This window comes from Daldinia childiae, assembly GCF_008694065.1.
Source record: "Daldinia childiae strain JS-1345 chromosome Unknown Scaffold5, whole genome shotgun sequence".
Lineage (NCBI taxonomy): Eukaryota > Fungi > Ascomycota > Sordariomycetes > Xylariales > Hypoxylaceae > Daldinia > Daldinia childiae.
The window spans coordinates 2,264,100-2,286,962 of NW_022984646.1; the positions used below are offsets into that span (position 1 = coordinate 2,264,100).

The window sequence follows — 22,863 nt, forward strand, 5'->3', positions numbered from 1 at the left end:
AATGTCTTATGTTAGGTACATCTGTGGAGTACCTGACGTATGTACGCGCTACTTACATGTACCTGCTCAACCCAGCAGCCTCGTGTCTAAACGCCCACTACGCCCACTACGTACATGTACGTATGTATGTACATACGTGTACCCACCGCATTCGTTATCCCGGGAGATATATCTTATTAGTGCCATGTACTCGGTAAGTATATACAGTATTAACATCCACTAAGCTTCTCGCATAAGCCAACGCGGACCTACATGTACATATATGTAGTACATTTATGTATCTAATATTTAGCACTTACATTATACATATGTAAATATTTGATAGCTTCATTCAAAGCTTGAAGATCGCCAAACGAGACTAACAAACTAACAAACCGTCAAACCGTATACATACAATGGACGCTTTTCATATCTTCACATCTATACGATATGATCCTGCTCTCTTGAAAGTCCCAGAATTAGGATATGTCAATACAGGATGGAATCAGAATTCTTCCCCCTTCTATATGCTTGACTTACACCGAGACCGTATGCTAAGGGCTGCCGTCTACTGGCAATGGTCAGCCGCAGTCGCCGTCGTTTCTGGTGAGGAGGGCTTAGGAAATCTGCAAAGGTTCCTTCAGAGCATTACCAACGGATTTAGCAACGGCCCGCATCGAATAATGCTTAGCCTAGCCCAGGATGGAACTCTAGATTATCAAACTTCTCCTCTTCCAGAGACACATCTAAATAATCTATATCCAGAATATCTACCGAGCCTAGATCGCGAGGATTCAACCGAAGGAGATGGCAAGGTTCCAATCAAGGATCCTATATATGGCATCTTCCTTGATGATCAGAAGACTTCAAAATCCGAGTTTACTCATTACAAAACCACTTTTAGAGACATGTACAACGATGCAAGGAGACGGGCTCAAATAAATCTAGGCGATAAAAAAGAAGTGCTCCTTGTCAACGATGAAGGGCATATTATGGAGGGTAGTATTAGTACCCCCTATTTCTGGAGAGATGGAAAATGGGTCACTCCCCCTATTCCCATACAATATCACGCTTCTGAAGGGAGCGGTGGAAATAACGGTACAACAAGAAGATGGGCTTTAGAGAGGTAAATCTGGATTCACCTATTCTTGGTATTGGTCTAAATCTTAAGTAGCTGATGCTAATTGGAACAGGAATCTTGTTGTCGAACAAGTCGTTCCTGCAGATTCGCTGGTCGACGGGGAAGAATGCTGGATAAGTAATGGTCTTCGAGGGTTCATTTTTGGAATAGTGAAGCTACAATAAATTATAAGCCCTGTGCAGCTGAGCCTCAATAGTGTTTAATATAACTTTGACACTTACAACCTGGTACAAAGTTTCGCATATTCAGCAAATAGACGAGCTCTAACTTAAATAAAATATAGAACGAAGTACCAGTTATAGAGGTAATAAGACACCGGTAGCAATCCTCTTATTTAAATGATTCATGTAAACGTATAATCCTATTTAGAAGGCTAAAGCTACGGCAAGGTAGTTCCCATGGAAAGAGTTCACCTTAGGGAATTACTCCAATCAATAATACTCCTTACCACGTTATATATCATCTAGCAGGTGCTCTGGACATTATGAAACCGAAATAAACTGTATCACGTAGTCTAAATTCTATGTTTCACCGTTGCTTCCTCTTGATATAGATGCAAGAGCGAAGTTGACAGCAGTCGATTATTTAAGATGGACATACGACCTCATCACCTAACCCTGTTATTTTCTATCATCTTCCGTTTTCCTCATTTGACATATACATATCGCAAAATACCTAATCATCACCTATATTCCAATCAGTATATACCTAGTAATTCAATCCAGTGTAGAAAACTATATGTCAACAGTACTTAACAGCACTCGATCATATCAACTGAAAGCCACGATGGATGCCCTTTACGCTGCTCAGAACAAGGTCAAGAAGGATCTTGGCCTCTCTAAGACCAAAGTTATCCACAACCAGAATTACAAGCGTCACGGTACCAAGTCCTACGTCCACGCGTTGAACCGTTTTGGGTTTCAACCTACTTTACCAGGCCCCTATTTTCATATCGACAAAGTTAGACAGCATGGCCTTCTCCCCGAAGAACTAAAGGGGGTTCTTGGTGGTACCGTACACACACAGAGGACCCTAGTCAAGAAAGGTAAACCTGAAGACGCGATCAGACTACAGAAGTCACTGCAGAGGATAACAAAACGACTCCATGTATATCTGCGAGGTAAAATCGGCACCCCACCCCAGAAACTGTTACTTGACTTCGATACCGGCTCTGCTGATACTTGGGTTCGCTGAACCTTTTTGAATTTCAAGTCTCTTTAAGTCTAACTCTTGCGTTAGGTTCGTTCGACTCTTCAACACAAGTCTGACTTGACTAAACACAACGCCTTCGACCCCAAGAAGTCCGAGTCCTTCAAGAAACTCCCTGGAAAGAGTTGGAAGATCCAGTACGGAGATGGCTCAACAGCATCCGGTGACTGCGGCAGCGACACACTTGTCATTGGTGGCCTGGCCGTCAAGAATCAGACGATCGAGTGTGCCACCAAGCTATCCAAACAGTTCTCCCAGGGCACCAGCGACGGTCTCCTTGGTCTCGCCTGGAGCAAGATCAACACAGTCACAGACTCCGGCGAGGCTGACCCCCAAGCCACTCCCGTCGAGAACATGATCAAGCAGGATGACATCCCTAAGGAGTCTAAGCTCTTCACAACTGCTTTCTATAGTTCACGTGATAAAGACCCCGACTCGTTTTACACATTTGGATTCATCGACGAAGACCTCGTCAAAAAGACCGGCCACGATATCCACTGGACGGAAGTCGACAATTCTGAAGGGTTCTGGTCTGTCTCATCTGAATCCTACACTATCAACGGCGAGAGCGTCGACCTCAGCGGTAACACTGCCATCGCTGATACCGGCACCACGCTGGCACTAGTATCAGATGAAGTCGCTAAGAAGATCTACGATCAGATCCCCGGTGCGACCTACGATTGGCTCAACCAAGGCTACATCTTCCCGATCGACGTCAAGGCGGACGACATACCCGAGGTCAAGGTGGCCGTTGGCGATAAGGAATATTTAATTCAGAAAGAGGACTTGGCTTTCGCTCTAACTGACGACAAGAAGTACTGGTACGGGGGTATTCAAAGCCGTGGCATGATGCCCTTTGATATCCTCGGCGATACATTCTTGAAGAGTGTCTATGCTGTAAGCATAGTCCTTTTATCTTTCTCTCCCCCTTTTTAATCCGCCCTTTCTCTTTCCCATCTACTCCTACAGCCTCCGGCCAAAAAGTATTGACTTATTACCAATAGGTCTGGGACCAAGGAAATCGGCGTCTTGGTCTAGTCCCCAAGATCGAAGAAGTACAGAACCTCGAACCGCCACCTGATAGCGATGACGACGATGGCGGTGAAAAGAAATGGGTTACCAGCATCGATCTCCTCTCAAAAGATGAAATCCAGCCAGAAAGCGAGCCCCAGTAGACACCAGTATTTCTGCCGCCGAGGATAGGAACACCGGTATACTGAAAAGGGGTTAGGTCTTAGGCTAGATGGATGGATTGTAGGCTGATAAAGGCATAGAAGAGAGACTAAATTTCTACTGTCTTTTCTTCCTTTAACTTATTTTGTTGTAGCTCGTTGTAGACGGTGGCTTGCGAGTCCAACGCTGGTAGACTATAGATAGTTCACACCTAGAGAATGGAATCGTATCATTCTTACCCCTATTCTTAATATACTACTGATTTTTGGTAAACTTGACATTGATTTTCCAAGACCTCTAGACCAATTATTATACGACCATCTACTATAACTATAGCTAGGACGGATCAAGTAGATTAGGTACATAACTTTTGATAGTCATCATAGTTCCAACTCAACACCACCACCTTATCCCCCAGAGCAGACATCCATTTCCATCCATCACATTATAGAAATCAACGATTCAAGCGATCACATTACATCCAAGAGACAACTCAAGCAGCAGAAGGGGTTGAATAATTTAGGTTTCCTACGTCCGCAACCGATTGCGCTACCTAGTCACGTCTTTCGCCTCCCTTCCCCGTAATCGCATCGTGTAGTGAACTAAGCATCGACAACGCGATCGTGATCCGCCTTGGCTCCCCCTAACTACTACCGCCAGTTGTTCCTCCCCTCCTCTCCTCTCCTTCTGCTCCCTCGTACCTATGGAGAAAGAATTTCCCACACAAGCGACGAACGAGCATATGGTTGATCTTCCCAAGGCCCAATCAACAACAGCTCAGCTCAGCTCAACTCGCTTTCGTTCATGCGATAGAAGAAGAAAAAGGAGTAGCCAAAACCAAAATAACAAGCAGCAGCAGCAGCAGCAGCAGCAGCAGCAGCAGCAGTAGCAGTAGCAGTAGCAAAAAGAGCAAATGTTCAAACGGCAAACGCAAGCAAAGCACGAAAACTCCACCGAACGCCTATGCGGTATGGGGCCCCTTTCCCAGAAGTTTGTTGGAAAAACACAATAAGAGCCGAAAGAGAAGAAAAAGTCGGGGGCGGATGGATAGGTAAGTTAGGTAGTTTAGGTAGTCAGTTAGGTTGGGACGGGCGAGGAGAGAAATTCGACCACCGGCTTACAAACCCAATTCTAGGGTAGGTTTAAGAAGACTAAGCTCTTGTGGAATCACTATAGTACCGCTGAGATAGAAGGGTGGTTGATGGAGTCTTGTATATTGCCGTGGTGATCCAAGGGGAAGTGAAATAGGAACAGCCATAAGACGAATTAGCTAGACTAAGGCCTCCTAAGCGACCTACGCCGAAGCTAACCAATGCCGTTGACGTGCAAATCCGCACGACCAAGTATTCCCGTATTCCACAGCTATATGATAGAAGCAATGTTATCGAGACGACGCAGAAACAGCTCACTGCTGGTAGTAGACAACACCGGGTCCCGACGGGGGGTAGTAGTAGCCATCTGGGCTCGGGGTAACCATACCGTTCATGCCTACAACTCCACCAGGCATCGGATAACCCTGGGGCGTTGGGTAGGGGTTGTATGTAGCCATAGGGGGTAACTGAGATGCATCATAGTAGTAGACCATGCCATTGACTTCCTGAGCAACCAAATTGGAGTTTGGTGTACTCTGCCCAGTTGGCTGATTTGTAGCGGGTTCACCCTGAGATTGAGGTTGTTGCGCTCCCGGAACGAATGTGCGGTGGCGGCGGATTGAGCTAATGCACCTGGATAAGTAGCTGGGGGGTAGTAATAGCCTTGTTGAGGCTGCATCATCTGGTATGGCTGGTAGTAGTTCTGCTGGGCGAACTGGTTTGGCTGGAAAGGAGCAGCATGAATGGCGCGTTCAGGAATTTGGGAGAGCGGTGTGCCGGTCGAATGTTGAGACTGGTACGAGGGATGTCGGGCATGAGATTCTTGGCCCAGGCTAGTCGACACTGAACAGGAACTTGTTGGTGGAAGGCCTGCTGATATGGTTGGGACGGATTGTGCTGCATTTCTGGTGACTCGATGCCGGCTACCGAGACAGTCTTCTGCGGCCGAGGCTGGTGCATAATAGGGTACAGGTCTATTCTCCTGGAACACCGGCCTTTGGGGTTGCGTTTGTTGCATTAAACCATCGCTCATAGCAGGTTGACCAACTCCAGCAACCCCTTCTGCTGGTGTACCATCAACAGCGGGAAGCTGTGTTGTTCAGGTCGACCTTGTGGAGGGAGCCTGACAACAGGCCGAGCAGCGTCATAGGGTAATGGCGGTCGCGACATAGTAGAACCGGTCGGGGATACCAGATAATCTCTCCCCAAATCAGGGGCAATCGAAGATCGTCGGCTAAGAGCGATGCTCGGAGTATACGCACTGCCAGCGTACACACTCCCCCCAAACACGCTCGTCCTCCTAGAAAACCCGCCAATAGATCCAAGACCAGACCTTGGCTTGCCCCGCAGTCGTTGGTTCGGACGCATCGCTCGGGGTATAAAGATGAAAGACCTGTCGGTGGCTGGAAAGATATATCGGGGAGGGAAATCAGGTAGGGAGATACGGACAGGCTTGTCGCGTCTTAGTGGTGGTCGGTGGTCTGGTAATTTTGTATACTGTCGTACTTGTATACCGGGGAAGATGACGGGCTCCTTTATTCCTGGGAAGTAGACTCTGATCTGCACATTGCCAACATGCTTATCTGTAGCCATAGTCCGGTTGATTGGTGTAGTGCTGGCAGAGCAAGTGGGAATATAGCCATCGCCGTTCGGTGGACCATCGTCAGTAAACGAGGGCCGCGGTTGTCGGGCATGTATAGGCTGTGCGACTGCCTCGTGCATATCGTGTGCCCAAGGTCCATTTGTCGTTGGATCTGCCGGACCATGGATTTGATGACTATACGTGTTAGCTAACGAGACAATATAAAGCTGCTGGCTAGTAGTAACATACTTTATTGGCGCAAAAAAGGACCATACCACCGCGACCTCTCCCCCGAGGACCCCTACCGAAAGGGCGAAATCCGTTGGCAGAAGGGCCGGCATGTCTGTGGTCATGCATAAAGAAGGCGCCTCGGTTGGGAACGAACCACGGATCCTCGTCTCGTTTGCGCCTATACTCATCATGCTCCTTTCGTCGCTTATCAGTAGTTGGGTCTTGAGAGGAATCCGGATTCGCAACAGCAGAATTCGAGCTAACCACTATAGGGGCCGAGGACTTGGATTGAGATTCCATAGATTCTTCAAAATTCAGCACCTGCACCGGAGCAGCTTCGTCCGAAATGTTTAGGTTGCTCATCATGAATTCAGTGTCTGATACAGCGTTTGGGCCGGTCTTTCTGGAGCCCTTCGTTGGGTGGCCGCCGGAAGACTTGGTGTGCGTCCTCTTCACATTACCGTTGCCATTGGCCGCTTGACTGGTCAACTTCGGAGCAGCAGGCGTCGTCGGTGAAGCCTCATCGACATTACTAGTATCACTGTCGTCGGCCGGATCGGGATCCTCGGAAGCCATAGACCCATCTGTCAAGGAGTCATCGTCAATGTCGAGCTGTTCAAGACCACCCTCATCCTCGCCTTCGTCTTCCACCCGTCGGCGATGGCCGATCATCTTTCTTCGGCGGATAGCAGCTACCATGTTGAAAATAATATATTCCTTAAGCTGCGCTAGCGTCGATAAAGAGTGGATGATAGACCTCAGAGCCGGGGAAGGATGGCGGGGAGCGTCCTGGTAGAGCTAAAAATGGTGCTTGGGCACGACGTAGGCGTCGTGATGGTTATGGATCTCATGCGATGTTCGGATTGGCGGATGGAATATCGGACGACGGGCTTCCTCGATAAATAAAAACCTAAAGGCGAAATAACCGCCTGCGGTGCAGAAAAGAAAGGAAAGTTAGTGAAGAAAATCAATTAAGAAGCCAGTATGCCTATTTTCCCAGGATCCTTTTTTTCCCCTAAAAACGATGGAAATTGTCTCTTGTCGAGCCAGGTTCGGAGACGGCAGGCCAGAGAAAAAGAAGACGGTAAGGAAGAAAATTAAAAAAACAAGAACAACTTTTTATAGAAAAGCCTCGAGGCTTGTGAGAGGTGTTCACAAGCACTGCGGAGGGGGTTTTATCGTGTTTATCTTTTTTTTTCTAGGTGATGTAGTATCAAGGAGGGCTTTTTTGTTGGATGGGATAGAAGCCAAGCCAAAAGGGATTAATATTTAGAAGTTCTGAGATCAGGTCAGGATTCAGGTTCAGGTAGGCCTGCTTTGCCTTGGTGTAAGGTTGAGGGTAGTGGAGTTGTAGTGGAGAGACAGGTACAATACAACGACGATACAACGCCTAGAATAACTGAAAATACCAAAATACATCACTAAATACAGTACAATCGGTATTAGTGGAGACGAGGTAGCGTAGCGTAGCAGTCAGAAAGTAGAAAGTGCAGAGCGGAGACAAACCCAGTCGAACCAAGTCCAGATCAGAAGTCTGAAAATTGAAGGTGCCTTCTAGCATTAGAGGTACCTAAGTACCTAATTCATCCTCCACCACCTGGTACTCACTGTACCTGCCCCCTGTTATTCTTCTAATTGGGGCCAATGAGCTGAGGTGCATTTGGGTCTTAGCATGCTTGGTAAAAGGCGTCGGTACAAACAACCCGAGTACCTTATCAATGAGGTTTGTTTCTCGAAAACTCTTGTCGATCCTTTTTTTTTTCTACGGAGCCAATGTCTACTCGTTAAATAATAAGAAAATAATACCTATGTAAGAAGACTTAGGTAAGCAAATAGTTTCTTATTCCTTTTTTTTTCTTCTCTTGTTTGCTAGTTCTCTGTGATTACTTCCAACTACCTAGCTAATTCGTTTTATTTATAAACAATATACGGACATGTCAGTTAATTATAACATATGTCCCTTTGCATCCCATCACCAATTCGTCTAATGTACCGTACTTTAGGGAATGCCTCTAGCTAGGTATTTTCCATTGCATACGTACATTCGTCGTATGTACGTACAGTACTGGGTGTTCCCCTCGCACGCTGGACGAGAATTGGTCTTCGAGGCCCTATTCCGTAAACAAAACATATCGCCCAACATAAAGCGGTACTTCCCTTGAGTATATCATCCACTCATACGCAGTCAATGGCCGGGGCGCCTCCGCATGCAGAATCACGTCCAAATCATCCGAGTACAACTGTAATGTACAGCACAGTCCAGGCTCCTCCCACCACTTTCACCAACCAGTCTTTACACGTATCGACGGCATGAATCATCGCCTGTATGATCCTTGTCCGTTTTTGACGATGGGTTCTTCAAAACTCCGCTATGGCCTCGCAACTGGCCTCGCAAGTTGCTTGGTCTTGTCTAGCTCGTATGAAGTCCCTCGAGATTTTACACAGGAGAGTAACATCTCAAAATATGTCACGGCGTTATCCCTTATTCGCTTGCCCCAGTAGAGGGAATCCTTATTAGTAAGCTCAGTATAGCATGTCTACCTAGACTCCTGTCTGTTATTCCCCTTTACGGCCTCCGGTATCGCCAATCCGCCGTCATACTTCGCTAGACGGTTCTCGTGCGAAGGTCTATTTAAACCCGGCTTTTACGAGCCGACTTTTGTGGTGCAGGGCGTCCATCTTTACGTACGATTTTCTAAGGCAGATTCTCTAACATACATACCTCTCGGGTGCAAGCGAACTGGTCAGGACCTTTGTTTAACTTCCACATTCGTCAAGTTTTCGTTATTACAACTATAGCCAATGAGCAGCCTTGCAACGCACATCAAGCGTTATGAAACCGTTGGGCGAATCTACAATTCGCCTTTGCCGATCTTGCTCTTACTGCCGATCCAATGCCGGCCTTGGGAGTATGCAGACTATAACCTGTAACAGTACTCATTCAAGCGCATCGCAACCGCGGCCCTACAGCTACATATCTGATCGGTACATATAGGTGGGCAGAGATAACCGATAGGTAACTGAGAACTCGTCTTACCTTATAGACGAGACTGCGGACTCTCTTATCGGTATCACATTGCCGGTGCTCAATCCTTCTATATTTCCTTCTGGGTCATATCGCATTATATACTGTCGATTCTAAACTTGTATCCTGAGTATATTATGATACATGTCGAGCTATGAGCGACATTAGTTGTAATTCCTTTTCTCGACATACACCGGCGACCCTGCGGAAAACAAAGCTAATGACAAATTATAGCACCAGTCCCGTAAGAGTTCCTAAATTATAGCTGTCGTACATATGCAGAACATATGGGCTTCAGTTGTGGTTACTGCTGGTTGGACCTAGCTTGGTTGGAGGTGACAACCGTAGCAACGGGATGATATTCAACAGAGCTAGAGCCATGACATCGCAGTGGATATCGCGGTTAGTAATTCTATTGGCCAACTTCTTTCTAATCGCTCGTAGTGGTGTTGTAGGGAAGATACTGTGCTATGGTTGGATTTAAGCCCCTACAGAATAGCGAGCCTTATTATAGCTCTTATTATAGCTTAAGTGTTTTGCTTTGGGCCTCAGATAACATCATTTGATATCTTCGATTACTCTACGTCTAATAACGGATAAACGTTGGGCATGTCTATAAGGCCAAACGGCATCCGATACTTCGTCGGGAAGCACTGGTAAGTGCTTGGCAAAATTAAGTGCGCCATCTGAATTCAGCTTCAATACTTTGAGACGATTGCGTTGAGGCAATATGGCGATGGTTGGAAACATATTCTTAATCTGTGACCAGCTAATATCTATCTACCTGCAATGAAGAGAAGCAATGGTTATTGAGAAACAAAGGAAGCCTCATAACCTCCCCAAAAAACAATATCATCCATCTAACATCAACACTAGGAAACAGGAAAATGGGGATTGATAGTACGTAAGGTACTATTATAATGATTAGCCAAAGCATTATTAACTGAGAGAGTAAGTTTGAACTATAGTAAGTCTGTTCTCCGAGGACAACTTCATTCTTTGAAGTCATACTTTTTCCTTGGGAACTTACATCATATCGGCTGTGTGGTGTGGACGGCCCCTCACCGGTAATACTGCCTCTAGACGCCACATGGGGATAAAGATAGGTAATGCACGTATGGGGTAATCATCCTAAGGATCAGACTGAACATTGGGGTTGCTGGGCCTGTAACACAACAGTGAGGTCTCACAAATTTGATAAGTAATCGGATCGGAGCCTACCTAAGGTCTAAGGTATGTATGAGGGCCTCGGATATGGAGAATGGGGAACACAAGCCAAAGGCCGAAGAATTAGTTCGTATATTCGAGAATAGCCTTGCCATCACTATAAGCAGATCATATGTAGGCCAAGAATGCTCTCGCATCGAAAGGGGCAACCCGCAACTTCTACTGCATTCGAATGTAAATGCAACTTTGGAACTATGTAGCAATTTATGTAGTAATTCGGTTATAACTTATGACTTTCTCTACAAATACAGCGGGGATATAACCGAGTACTTCAGTACGACTCTTTAGAACTTAACGTATACACCATAACATATTCCTTAGGTTATATTATAGCTATAGCAGTTCAATGCTCGGTTATATGTATCCGATACTGTCGGCATCTTTCATCTCTAGGTAGACGGTTAGCTCCATTAAAAGGTATAGTAGATGGTAGGGCGACCAATTGCTTTTTCCAATAGACTCGGATATAAGAACGAATAATCAACCTGTAAATTATAAAGCTGTGGCCTACTTCTATATATACCTATATATATCTCTTGGTTAAGGGATATCTAGGTATGCTAATTACGAAGGTGGGCATAACATACGATGGGGGTCGCGAGTACGTAGCGTCTCACTTTTTCTCTTCTCTTAACTCCGCGGTAAGATTTCCTTGATTCAATACCGAAGACATGAATCAGATGAGGTCTAATGAAGTTATATCTAGCTTCTATATCGGAAGAAAACTCGGGTATCATAAAGAAATCGACCGACGCCTTTGCTACGTCATTTGTGGTATGACCCTGGCCGATGGCGCTGTTAACTTGCACCCCCCTTTATCTCGGTACACACTGAGTGGTCATAAATGAGGCTACTCGTAAGGGTACCCAGGTATAATGCACGGTGTCACAGAGGTAGATATTGTCAGGTATGTATTGTCAGCTATCGTTAAAAAGTGAACTATTGAATGATATTAGGTAGCTTCTTGTCTACGGTATCTATCTACAGGTACATAACTGTGTGAGACAACCTGTAAAGTGCTTACAAATATCCTAGAAAAATAGGCACTAATGGAGTCAAGTAGTTTATCTCCGAGGCCGTGTTGATAAATAATACGTTAGGTAGGGAGTTAGTTTGGTCACTAATATGATCAAACATCATCAACATCACGCGTGGTTAAAATATCTAATGAATTGCGCATTACATACAGACTAGAGGTAGGCAGGCAGCCTGCATGTAAGTACCTAGGTACCTATCTAGCCTACATGTACTATGTAAACTTACCTATGCGTAAGTCGGTGCCTTAGCTCCGTTGCCTATGAGGTGGATACCAGAATGTACCTAGGTACCTAGGTTACGCATGCACCTTAGGCACGTACATTCATATGTACATTCATGCTCTCTGATGGAATTTACTGTCATAAAAACCCGCTTAGACCGTAGGAAAATACCTCGATTGCCGCATTGACTGACCAACAGCCTTACTTCTCCGGTTTCCACGGTCTCCACTTCTCAGTAATCCGTCATCGAAGCAGCACGAACTTTGTTTCGCCCGCCCGTTCAACAGCTGTTGCTTAGCTTCAAGCCTATTCTCCACCCATTTAACTCTCTCTCTCTTCCCCACACCCAAAGGTGTGCCTTTATTTAGCTTGCGAGGCCACTTATCTGCCTGCATTGCGAATTGCCGCTTCGATTAGTGCACTCTCGTCCCCATTATTCTTACGACCTCAACTCGTCAACTCTTGTCCATTTAGACACCTACTTATCCATCTACTTATCTACCTCTTCCAACACATACAACACATACAACACACCTACAAACCCTCTCAGCATCGCCAACGTTTAGCAAGCGGTGTTGTACCAATTTCATTTCCGTACTTCTTACCAGGTGGTGTAAACATCACCTGGATTTCCGTACATGTAAGTTGTGTTCCTTATTTATTACGGCATTCACAAAACAGCATTGAGCCTTTCCCCTCCTGATTCCCGCTTCCCGCTTCCCGCTTCCTGCTTTTCGCTTCCTGCTGTGTGCATTGGGTAGATCGGCGGTGTCTGCCTCGGACCACTTCTTCCCTTAGGTTCCTTACTTCCCTCATTAGACACATTAATTCCGTCATCCCCTCACAATCATCAAATATTTGATTCTTTTATCATTTCCATCTCTTTTTACAGCTGTATTCATCTTACCCATATCGTTGGCCGACCGTATGTCACTTGTAACATATATCATCCCCATTCGTTGACATCTCCGTCCTGGCCCTTGATTGAGGCCACGATACGTACGGCTGTCAAATCTGACCGCCTAAATCTAGGAGCCCCTGTACTACAATCATTTCCCTGATAAGTGGCAACTGACCACCTGACATCTTATTAATCTGATCTTCTTACCTTATGTACGTGCCTCCGTTTGCACCACTACCCCCCGACCCCGACCCTCTCCAAAGCCCTTACCAGGGCACGTACCATCTTTCCAATTCATTGGCGGAACTGACACTTCTTTTCCTTCCCTCTCTCAACTCTCAACTAATTAATAAACCCTAACCATACTAACGAGAAGTTCTCCCCACTAGTCCGCCGGTCAAGATGGCTTCGTCGTCGACAGCTACTCCGGATACCTTAATTACTCTCAAGGTTAACTTTGATGGTACGACTCGTCGTTTTAAGTTGCCTCTTCGCGAGCTTGTGTTGAGCACGCTCGAAGACAAGGTAAGCATTATTTCATCTACGTATCGCAAACTTCACTCTTTCCATCTAACCTTTTTACTTCCCATCATTCATTTCGTGGGATCCTATACTAATATCGCTTTCGCAGCTCCGTTCTTTCCTACAGATTCCTGTTGGTACGCCTGCCATATATGAACGGTATTCCGATTCAGCTGGATCCTTCGTCATCTTACATCCGACCAATGTTCCTGCTTACAAGCAACTTTATCGAGCTGCTAAGGCCAAGCAAAAGTTAAAGTTGCGAGTAACCACACAAGCCAAGCCAGAGCCCCAGCCCCAGCCCCAACCCCAACCCGAGGTCGAGGTCGAGTCCGTACCCGTGCCTGTACCCGAACCGGAATTACACAAGATCCCTAAGCCTGTTACTATTGAGGACGAGCCTGAAACAGAGTCTCGAGAAGTAGCTGAGCCCATTGCCCGTATTCCGTCGCCACCGCTAGAGTCTTCCGCCCCAGTTTCTACTGAGGCCTCTGTTGGAATCTTAGACACTGTTCCCGTCTCCGACATTCATTCGAACCTACCCGACTTCGTTAAGCTATGGCAGACACATGGCAGACCCAGGATCCATTTAAAGCGGGATGCTGAGGGCAAGGAGGTAGTTGACCTACTGAGCTCCACATTTCCAGTCCCGGCCGAGCCTTTGATATCGCTAGAGTCGAGCGAGGAGGACGTACCTCGATGTCCTTTCTCCCGGAATGCATCGAAGATGACCCGCACTACTGACCTGACCTGGGAACCCCGCAAGAAAGAGGCTCCTACCCCCAAGGCTCCGGAAGCCGCGGAGGTTCTATTCCCTACCGGCGTGATAACTGCGCCTATATTCGAAGATGAAGAGACGAAGACAAGCGATACGCTGATCACCCTTGGTGTCCCTAAGCGTCAATTCACTGTTTGCTGCAATAGCTGCGACCGAGCCGTTCCCGATGCTCATTTCCACTGTTCTACCTGCGATGACGGTGACTTCGACCTCTGCCAGGATTGTGTCAACCAGGGCATTACCTGCTACAACGAAGGCCATTGGCTCATCAAGCGTTATATCAAAGATGGACAGGTTAATTACAGCACTACCCACATTGCTCCCAAAACTTCCCGTTCCCAAACAAGCAAGGCTCCCGTGATCCTTCCTATTAGACCCGCTGAGAATGCGAACTGGGCACCTTCACCGAGAGTTTGGGACACCACTTACAATGACCGCACCTGCAACTGCTGTGTTCAGGATTTCCCCGGAGAGGACTTCCTTCACACTGCACCACATGCGACGATTACGATCTATGTAAGAGTTGCTTTGCTAAGAATAAGCATGGTCATCACCCTGCACATGGATTCGCTCCTGCTGTCAAGGGCACCGTCTTCGATCATGATGTATCGTCGCTCTTGTCTCCCGGCCGAAATGCCTCCCACAATGCTATCTGTGATGGCTGTGACAAATATGTCCGAGGCGTCCGACACAAGTGCCTAGACTGCCCTGATTGGGACTACTGCTCGGAGTGTGTTAAAAATGCCGAGTTCATTCACCCCAACCACCGTTTTGTAACAATCTACGAGCCCTTGACTGATCGCGCATTCCGCTCCATGATGCGTGGTACACACTACGGTATCTGCTGTGATGGACCGCTATGCTCAGCATCTCGTGTTCGTTCGAGATACATTGTCGGTGTACGGTATAAGTGTGCTGTCTGCCACGATACCGACTTCTGCGCCAACTGCGAGGCTAGCCCCTCCAACACGCACAACAAGACGCACCCATTGATCAAGTTTAAGACTCCAGTACGTCACGTCAGCGTTACCACTACCGGTGAGCACGAGGATGGTCAGCGCCTCCCCACGATGGGAGATCGTGTTCGGCCTATCTCTATTAATAGTGTGACCGCGGCTGCTTCAGCACACGAGAGCATTGCTGCTACGCCTGTGCAGACCGTGGTCGACGTGCAACCTACCGAGCAGCAATCACCTAAGGCAGAGGAGACGGACGAAGTCAAGATCAAGAGCGAAGTAGTAGAACCTGAGGTAGCCGCCTCGATCGAGAAGAAGCCAACCTCAGAGGAGCTAATTGCTGTCTTCCTGCGGGACACCATTGCCGACGGAACTGTTCTACCGCCGAACCACACTTTTGAACAGGTCTGGATTGTTCGAAACGAAGGTACCGTTCCGTGGCCAGCCGGCTGCTCTGTCAAGTTCGTTGGCGGTGATTACATGGGTGCTGTCGACCCCGCACACCCTGCTGGTATTCACGAACTGGTCTCAGCCTCGGAGTCAACTGTCTGCTACAACGCCCTTAAACCAGGCCAGGAATTCCCTTTCACTGTCTTGATGCGGACCCCAGACCGGGAAGGTAAGGTGATCTCGTATTGGCGATTGACGACCCCAGATGGCGTCAAGTTCGGTCACAAGCTGTGGTGCGACGTAACTGTCCAGGCACCCCGTGCCAAGGTTGCCCCAGTAGAGTCGCAAGATGAACGTGAGGTTATCACCAGCCCGGCACCAGCCTCTAAACTAGCTGAAAGCCAGATGATTATCCCTAAATTAGAGCACGAATCGCCGGCTGCTAGCATACATGAGAAGGCTCAGTCGGAGAGCGAACTGGAGGCAGAAACGGCCACTCTCGCCCAGTCAGTACAGGATTCGCAGGACTCACAGGATGACGACTTTGAAGACTGCGGCGAGGATGACGAATGGGCCGAGTCTGAGGATGGATTTATGACAGATGAGGAGTATGACATCCTCGATGCGTCGGATGAGGAGTATCTCTCAGAACAGCACAAGTCTGCGTCTAGGAAGTAAAAACGTAATAAACATTCTGGTCACAATACTCTGGTACCGGGAATACGGTGCGGCTAGCGAAGGGAATTAAGGGAGGATAGGGACTCGGTTGCAGTGTGATATTCAGTTCCCCATTTCCTCTCACGGGTGTTAATTGTTTCGGAAGTTTTCGATTCAGCGATGGCTTCTCTCTTCCTGACTATGGATTCTCCATGGCTTTTACACATCTCAACTACAGTCCACTCGTTAGATAATAGGAACAGATTGGCACGCGAAGGAGCTGTAGGGATAGTTTCAGTAGCTGAATTTACTCGTGTTTTTTCCTAAGTTATGGGTGAAGTATCTCCTAATATTGTCTGTGTACAGTCTAGCTTGTATTATGAGTTTGTATAATTGTATTCCTTGTTTGCAGTTCTCAGTTCTAATATTATGATTATGAAGCTTATCATAAAAGATAGTTGAGTACGTAAGTGCTTCGTATGCAGTGAATATCTAATTAGGACATATTTGGTCGATTGACCCCACTCTTGCATTTCTCCAAATTCAGCCGCGAGGAACTGGAAGGGTCCCCCCCACTCCACTCACATACACTACAAACCGGGACCCATTTATTTTTAGGACCAGTAACAGGGGTTAGTTACAGGCGACGGTTCCCTAAAATGTTAATTCCTTTTGGTGCAAGTTGTCCTCTAATAGCTACAACCTCACTTTTCACCCTTTCTACCTTTACATCGTTCAATCCGAACTATCACGACTTTTTATGGTCCAATTTCGAACCCGATCCGACCAGTCCTTATAGACGATCACTCAAAACCTCCCGAATTGAAGCAGATGCCTTGCTAGCGCCGCCCCAGCTAGACAGTCTCGAGGAGCCTGCAGCAGTGCGCTGGAGAAGTTCCGAATCGCGTGCTCGAGCGCTGGATAGAGAGGATACTTATTCACCATGGACGGCTATAACGAGAAAAGCCACCACTACGATGACGAACCCGAACCTGGTAGCTTCGTCAAGGCTTTTGATGCTTTCCGTAAGCGCGCCTGTTTTTATTATTTCACCTATCCGACCCTCCTTAGTACATAGTCCAAGGCCCCTAGCTAACCAGTAATCTTGTAATTCTAATAGCGAAAGCCAAGCCCCAATATGTAACGCGCACGTCGGGCGGCGGCAAGTGGACCGTCGTCATGTACGTCGTGTCGTGCGTGCTGCTATGGTCGGAAGTAGCGCGGTGGTGGCGCGGCGAGGAAACGCATACGTTTGCGGTCGAGAAGGGTATCGGTCACAATATGCAGATCAACCTCGATATCGTGCTCAAGATGAAGTGCAAGGACCTGCACGTCAACGTCCAGGATGCTTCCGGCGATCTCATTCGCGCCGCTTCCCGCCTGCAGGAAGATGTAACGAACTGGGGCCAGTGGGTCGACGCCAAGGGTGTTCATCGATTAGGTCGCGATAGCCACGGCCGCGCTGTTACGGGTGCTGGTTGGCATGAGGAGGGGTTTGGTGAGGAGCATGTCCATGATATCGTTGCTATGGGACGCAAGAAGGCTCGTTGGGCGAAGACGCCTAGGTTATGGGGCGCTGAGGCTGATAGCTGTCGTATCTATGGAAGTCTGGATTTGAATAAGGTCCAAGGTGATTTCCACATTACTGCGAGGGGCCACGGTTACTCTGACCCAGGGGTGCCTACACATTTGGACCATGGTGGTACGTCTGATTTCTTCAAACCCCCCTTTTTCCCTCGGAGCGAACAACTAACCAACCCGCTTCCCTAGCCTTTAACTTCTCCCACGTCATCTCAGAGCTCTCCTTCGGGCCGTACTACCCGTCCCTAGTCAACCCCCTCGACCGGACCATCAACATCGCCGAGACGCACTTTTTCAAGTTCCAGTACTTCATGTCGGTGGTGCCCACCATCTACAGCGTGCAGCGGGGGTCCGGGTCGGCGCCGGCCGAGCGCACCATCTTCACCAACCAGTACGCCGTCACGGAGCAGAGCAAGGAGATCAACGAGCGCATGGTCCCCGGCCTCTTCTTCAAGTACGACATCGAGCCCATCTTGCTGCACGTCGAGGAGCGCCGCGACGGCCTCATCACCTTCGCCATCAAGATCGTCAACATCCTCTCCGGCGTCTTGGTTGCGTGCAACTGGGGCTTCACCTTGAGCGACTGGGTCCGCGAGGTCATTGGTCGCAGGAGGAGGCAGATTAGCGAGGGCGTTATCGGTGCGAAGGCTGGGTATGACGAGTAACCCAACCCCCCCCCCCCCCCCTGCGGTTGGCCTTGTAGTATGTACCACTAGCCGGGGAGAGGCAGGCGTGAAAAGGGGCAAAGGAACGAAAGAAGACGATTTGGTTTCGGCATCTTGTTTTAGCTAGACATGTTCTTGTTCTAGAGTCACGGAGTTAGGGGCGGTATGGCGAAGTCGGTATATATATAGTATCAATATCAGTATCAATATGAATGATTCGAAGTTAATTGCTTGAGCTACTGGGCTTACTTGGGTTCTTGTATCTGCTTAGCTTGCTCCGCATACTTCTTTAGTTGGTCTAGAAAGGAGTGATCCTACGACTTATACCCAAATGACCAGCAAGGTTCTCATTTATTCGAACGAAATGCCCCAAGTCCAAAGCCAAAGCCGAATAAGCAGAGCAAAATCTTAAGATATATAAAGAAAGGCACAACTAATTCATAGACCAGCAACAACACACTTAAATATACTCGAAATATAAATATTTTACCCCGACACAACCTACATTAGGTACCTAAGGTAGGCTCCTATGTATGTATATTGCTACATTAAAGCTACCTAGCTAACTAACGTCATGCTTTTTCAACGTATACTCATTCTGATTCCCCTTCCCCTTTCCCTTTCCCTTCCCTAATAAACAGACTCCTAAACGATGTGTGTGTGCGTGTAAGTTAGCCGAGGACTTCCCCAGCTCTTCAATATTTGATATTGATGCTTTATAACGTATATATATGTACCTGTTAGGTAACCTATTTATACCCCTTGAATCCTAGTAAGAGGAATTCGAGCCGAGCCAAGCTGCCGACTCGAAATTCGCGCACTTAGTTCTTTTAATAAAGGTTGGTCGAATCGACTCGCTATTGTAGTAACAGCGCATCTTCGTCGAGCCGCCCGAATAGTTCTTTGATTTCCTTCTCCACAACTTCTAGCTCCTTCGCCAGCTGGCCCGTAACTAGAGCGTAGGCGTAGAGGAGCGCATAGTCCGGTTCCTCTACGACGATGTCACCTAGTGACGGGACCCTAACCCTGAGACCACTTTTAGCATTTGCATCCCCGTCGCCGTTCTCCGCGGTGGTAGACGAGGCTTTACCGCCATCCTCCGCTGCGGCTTCGATATGGTTATGCTCCTTCCTAAATCGGAAGATCTTGCCTAGTAGCTTGTCTCGGATAACCATGACACCCGGAATGGCGTCCGTTAGAGGGTATTCGAGCATGATGCTGGATGCGAGCACCTGAAACACGTGGCATATGCGCGCGCACAGCTGCTCTCGCTCCTCTGCTGTGTAATACAATAATGCTTTCTCGCCGTCGCTAAGGCGGCCGTGCTTCTGCGTCACCAAACTCATAGCGTGGAACGCGTCGAGCGCTCGTTGCGTCGAGGACATAATGCGCCCGTACGCCTCGAAGGGGAATGGCCCGCGGAGTTCGTACTCATTATTTGCCGCGACACGAAGCGTCTGCAGCTGCGAAGCGTACCGCTGCATAGCAGCCTGCTCACCTATCTTCATGTAGCTCGCAGCTGCAGTGTCGTTGCGGAGGAGGACAGCTAGCGGGCCTCGCTTCCAGACGAGTCCCATTTGTAGATAAAGAACTGCTAGACCCTCCTTGAACTTTTGACGGGCAGGCATGGGCCATATCAGGCGGCATATAATGAGACCCCAGATAATGCCGACAGACACGGCCACAACTCTGTGGAAAGCGATGGAACTGATAATTGGGTGGATACCACCTTCGTCGTCGTCATCGTCATCGACATCTTGTGTGAGCGAATACGCGTATAATGAGGACACGTTGTAGCTTAGCAATATGAAGCGACCAAATGCCGGATTACCGCGATCGATCATAATATAAAACGCACCAAAGGCGACAGCCCAGCCTAAGAAGGCGAGCGCGATACCGTTACCATCCGATATCCACCAGTTGACCAAGACAAAAGGCAGCACCCATAATGGTACCTGTGAAACGAGACCAGCCAGTAGCGTTGGATGCACCCACAGTCATCGAGCACACAATCATCATGAAAGACAGAAGACCCCATTCGCCTCGCCAACGCGCGTATATTGGCCGCGTTTGAGGAATAAAGGCGAACATGGCGTATAGTGCAGCACCAATACCAACTTTAAGGCCGAAACGAACTATATCAACATGTTAATAAGAAGCATCCGGGGATCGGGGGCACATGAATTATGACTTACTATCATTCCTCGCAAGAAACTTAAAGAATTTCAACAGAGTTCGAGAGGTCGTTCGAAAAAATGATCCCATAAACCTTCACCTTGCGGTGCTGCATCCCAGCTGAAGGTACCACGCCGCTTCATAGTCTCAGGAATGCCCTGAGGTAGTTTAGACTGCCTTAGCCTCTTGACCGGTTGAATTAGGGACAATTGCTCTGGGTCTCCTTTCTTTGTCTTTGATGAGAAACTAATGTGCTTCCAAAACATCATCCATTTCCACGTCCGCTTGCCCTGCTCGCTAACATCTCGCAAGTCGTCAACAGTATCTAGGTATATCTGCATCTCGTCTGCAAAACTAAGCAGACTAAATGAGAAATGCCCGCACGCTGCAGCAACCTCCTCGAAATCAGCTTGGATAGACTCAGATCTAGTCCTACCTAGTTCGATCGTCTTATAAATTTCTTCTAGCGCATTTCCTCTCGCCTGGTTATATAGAGATATCGCATCACCAAGGCTTTGCTTGAACTGTTCATTAATGTTGATTGGTGCCCCTGGAGCTCCGAATAGGGGTTCTCTGAGCATTTCGGCCATTGTGTGGACTAAGGATTTCATCGACGGGCCGAGACGCGCGATGAATAGTTCGAAGATATCAGGAGGGCTCCTTAACGATGAACTAGATGCAGACAACAGAGGCGGCGCCTCTTGTGCGGGTGCTACATCCTCCTCCCTGTCGCTTCGTTCGTCAGGTGCCTCATCAATGGGACCAAGAGAAGTAACTCTATTGCTTCCGCTCTTCAACGTCGCCGATAAAGACCTACCAAAAGTAGGCGAGAAAGGGTTTGTACCTTGAAAAAATGGAGAGGTCGCCGAATGTGAGGATTGTGGCCCGAAAGATACTTCTTTCAAGAGCTCGAATTGGGTATTAGCCGCACTCCTCAGACCACCAAGCGACTGGGCTAAGTTTTCCATCGACTTTACTACAGCCTTATCGTGCCTATATATTTGCTCCTGGCCTAGGATATAATATTCATATTTCGATTCCCGAGCGTTTTTGTTCATTTGAGACAAAGTTGAAGTGTATCCGGCTGAAGCTTTCGTAAAGGCACTCGAAGTGAAATCCTCTTCAGCGCCACTAAGGAACCCGCTCGCTATCATAGACAACATATCGCCGAGCGATGTAGACGCGCTTTGCATAGATTTTCGTAGTGCCAGCCTCGCAGAAACCGGCCACAAGACCAAGTTAACTAGCGTTGATATCACAGTGGCCATAAGTAAAATCTTGAGTGACTGTATAATCTTCTGGTTGGTAAAGACGCCTGTATGGACCGAGTTCTCTTTTGTCACAATAGTGATGATACCGATGGATGCTATACTGGCACCAACGCTCACGAGAGGATTATTGAGCTTCTGCTTAACCCATCCGACAAAGCCCAGGCCACCTCCAATGAATATTGTGAGAACTAGAATGTAAGACAACTCGACCATGTCCAAAACTGACCCGAAGAGTACCGAAGTGGCCATAGACAAAGTTCCGATGAACATGGCATAACACACGGCGACGACAGCAATAGCAACAGCTTCTATCTGCGAGCCTGTCGACCTAGCCGGGTGGAAATAGACAGTAATGGTAGCGACGATATGTTTCCCGTCCATCGGGCCTAGAAACCTAGCAGCAGGGCGCCAAAAGGTCCCCATGCTAGCCAGTAGGTATGCGATAGAGCATTTTATTGTGCCTCGACCTTTTGGCGAATTCATCCATTCCCATAGATTCCCAGACGCTACGCGAGTATTGTGCCACAAGTTCCGGGCCTTTTCCTTCACCGTGTTACCTTCGGTGAGGGGGCGTATGCCGTCATCGTCGTCGGGGCCATCGAGGTGCGGATATCGCAGGGAAAACTGGCGGCGAGTGCGTTCACCGGTACCGGGAACAATCCAGGTGCCATTGCGTAGTTTCTGTCGTCGCGGAGGCATCGCGTTAGCATTTAACTCCTTCACCACCGTCTCGAAGATATATGGACGTGCTGGAATTTAAAGTCACACGCGGAGACTTGACACTACTAATATCGCCATGATCCGGTGACATGTGAAGAATAAAGAAAAATAAATAAAAGAAAAGAAGAAGAAAGAAAAGATCGGTCAGTTGTCAAAATAATAGAGTTTTTTTTTTTTGCTTACACTCCTCGCCGGTGCTCTGCTAAGAGGTCGCGGTGGTCTCGAAGCTCCACCAGCACCGGGGTTACTACTAGTATTACTGTCGCTGGTCATAGCTTGATGATATTCGACGACGGCCCTCTTCTTCCTCTTTCGTCCCGCGCGACTCTC

The 22,863-nt window shown here is 47.8% G+C and overlaps 6 protein-coding genes across 6 annotated transcripts; 4 read left to right on the forward strand and 2 right to left on the reverse strand.

Annotated features, from left to right (window-relative positions):
• Nucleotides 1-395: 395 nt before the first annotated feature.
• On the forward strand, nt 396-1,284 carry GL218_05762 (uncharacterized protein; the record flags this gene model as incomplete). The annotated part of the gene is made up of 2 exons (XM_033582447.1): nt 396-1,105; nt 1,173-1,284. The coding sequence occupies 2 exons, from the start codon at nt 396-398 to the stop codon at nt 1,282-1,284; spliced, it is 822 nt and encodes a 273-aa protein (XP_033434773.1).
• Nucleotides 1,285-1,906: 622 nt separating this feature from the next.
• Nucleotides 1,907-3,504, forward strand: GL218_05763 (Aspartic protease pep1; the record flags this gene model as incomplete). Its single annotated transcript, XM_033582448.1, has 3 exons — nt 1,907-2,305; nt 2,360-3,226; nt 3,334-3,504. 3 exons carry the CDS (start codon nt 1,907-1,909, stop codon nt 3,502-3,504), a joined length of 1,437 nt encoding a protein of 478 aa, XP_033434774.1.
• Nucleotides 3,505-4,907: 1,403 nt separating this feature from the next.
• GL218_05764 (uncharacterized protein) lies at nt 4,908-7,105 on the reverse strand (the record flags this gene model as incomplete). Its single annotated transcript, XM_033582449.1, has 4 exons — nt 4,908-5,099; nt 5,162-5,588; nt 5,642-6,383; nt 6,451-7,105. 4 exons carry the CDS (start codon nt 7,103-7,105, stop codon nt 4,908-4,910), a joined length of 2,016 nt encoding a protein of 671 aa, XP_033434771.1.
• Nucleotides 7,106-13,220: 6,115 nt separating this feature from the next.
• On the forward strand, nt 13,221-16,142 carry GL218_05765 (Next to BRCA1 gene 1 protein; the record flags this gene model as incomplete). Its single annotated transcript, XM_033582450.1, has 3 exons — nt 13,221-13,343; nt 13,720-14,634; nt 14,703-16,142. The coding sequence occupies 3 exons, from the start codon at nt 13,221-13,223 to the stop codon at nt 16,140-16,142; spliced, it is 2,478 nt and encodes an 825-aa protein (XP_033434772.1).
• Nucleotides 16,143-17,064: 922 nt separating this feature from the next.
• Nucleotides 17,065-18,367, forward strand: GL218_05766 (ER-derived vesicles protein 41; the record flags this gene model as incomplete). The annotated part of the gene is made up of 3 exons (XM_033582451.1): nt 17,065-17,146; nt 17,242-17,823; nt 17,892-18,367. 3 exons carry the CDS (start codon nt 17,065-17,067, stop codon nt 18,365-18,367), a joined length of 1,140 nt encoding a protein of 379 aa, XP_033434769.1.
• Nucleotides 18,368-19,224: 857 nt separating this feature from the next.
• On the reverse strand, nt 19,225-22,512 carry GL218_05767 (uncharacterized protein; the record flags this gene model as incomplete). Its single annotated transcript, XM_033582452.1, has 2 exons — nt 19,225-20,322; nt 21,925-22,512. The coding sequence occupies 2 exons, from the start codon at nt 22,510-22,512 to the stop codon at nt 19,225-19,227; spliced, it is 1,686 nt and encodes a 561-aa protein (XP_033434770.1).
• Between the last annotated feature and the right edge of the window lie 351 nt (nt 22,513-22,863).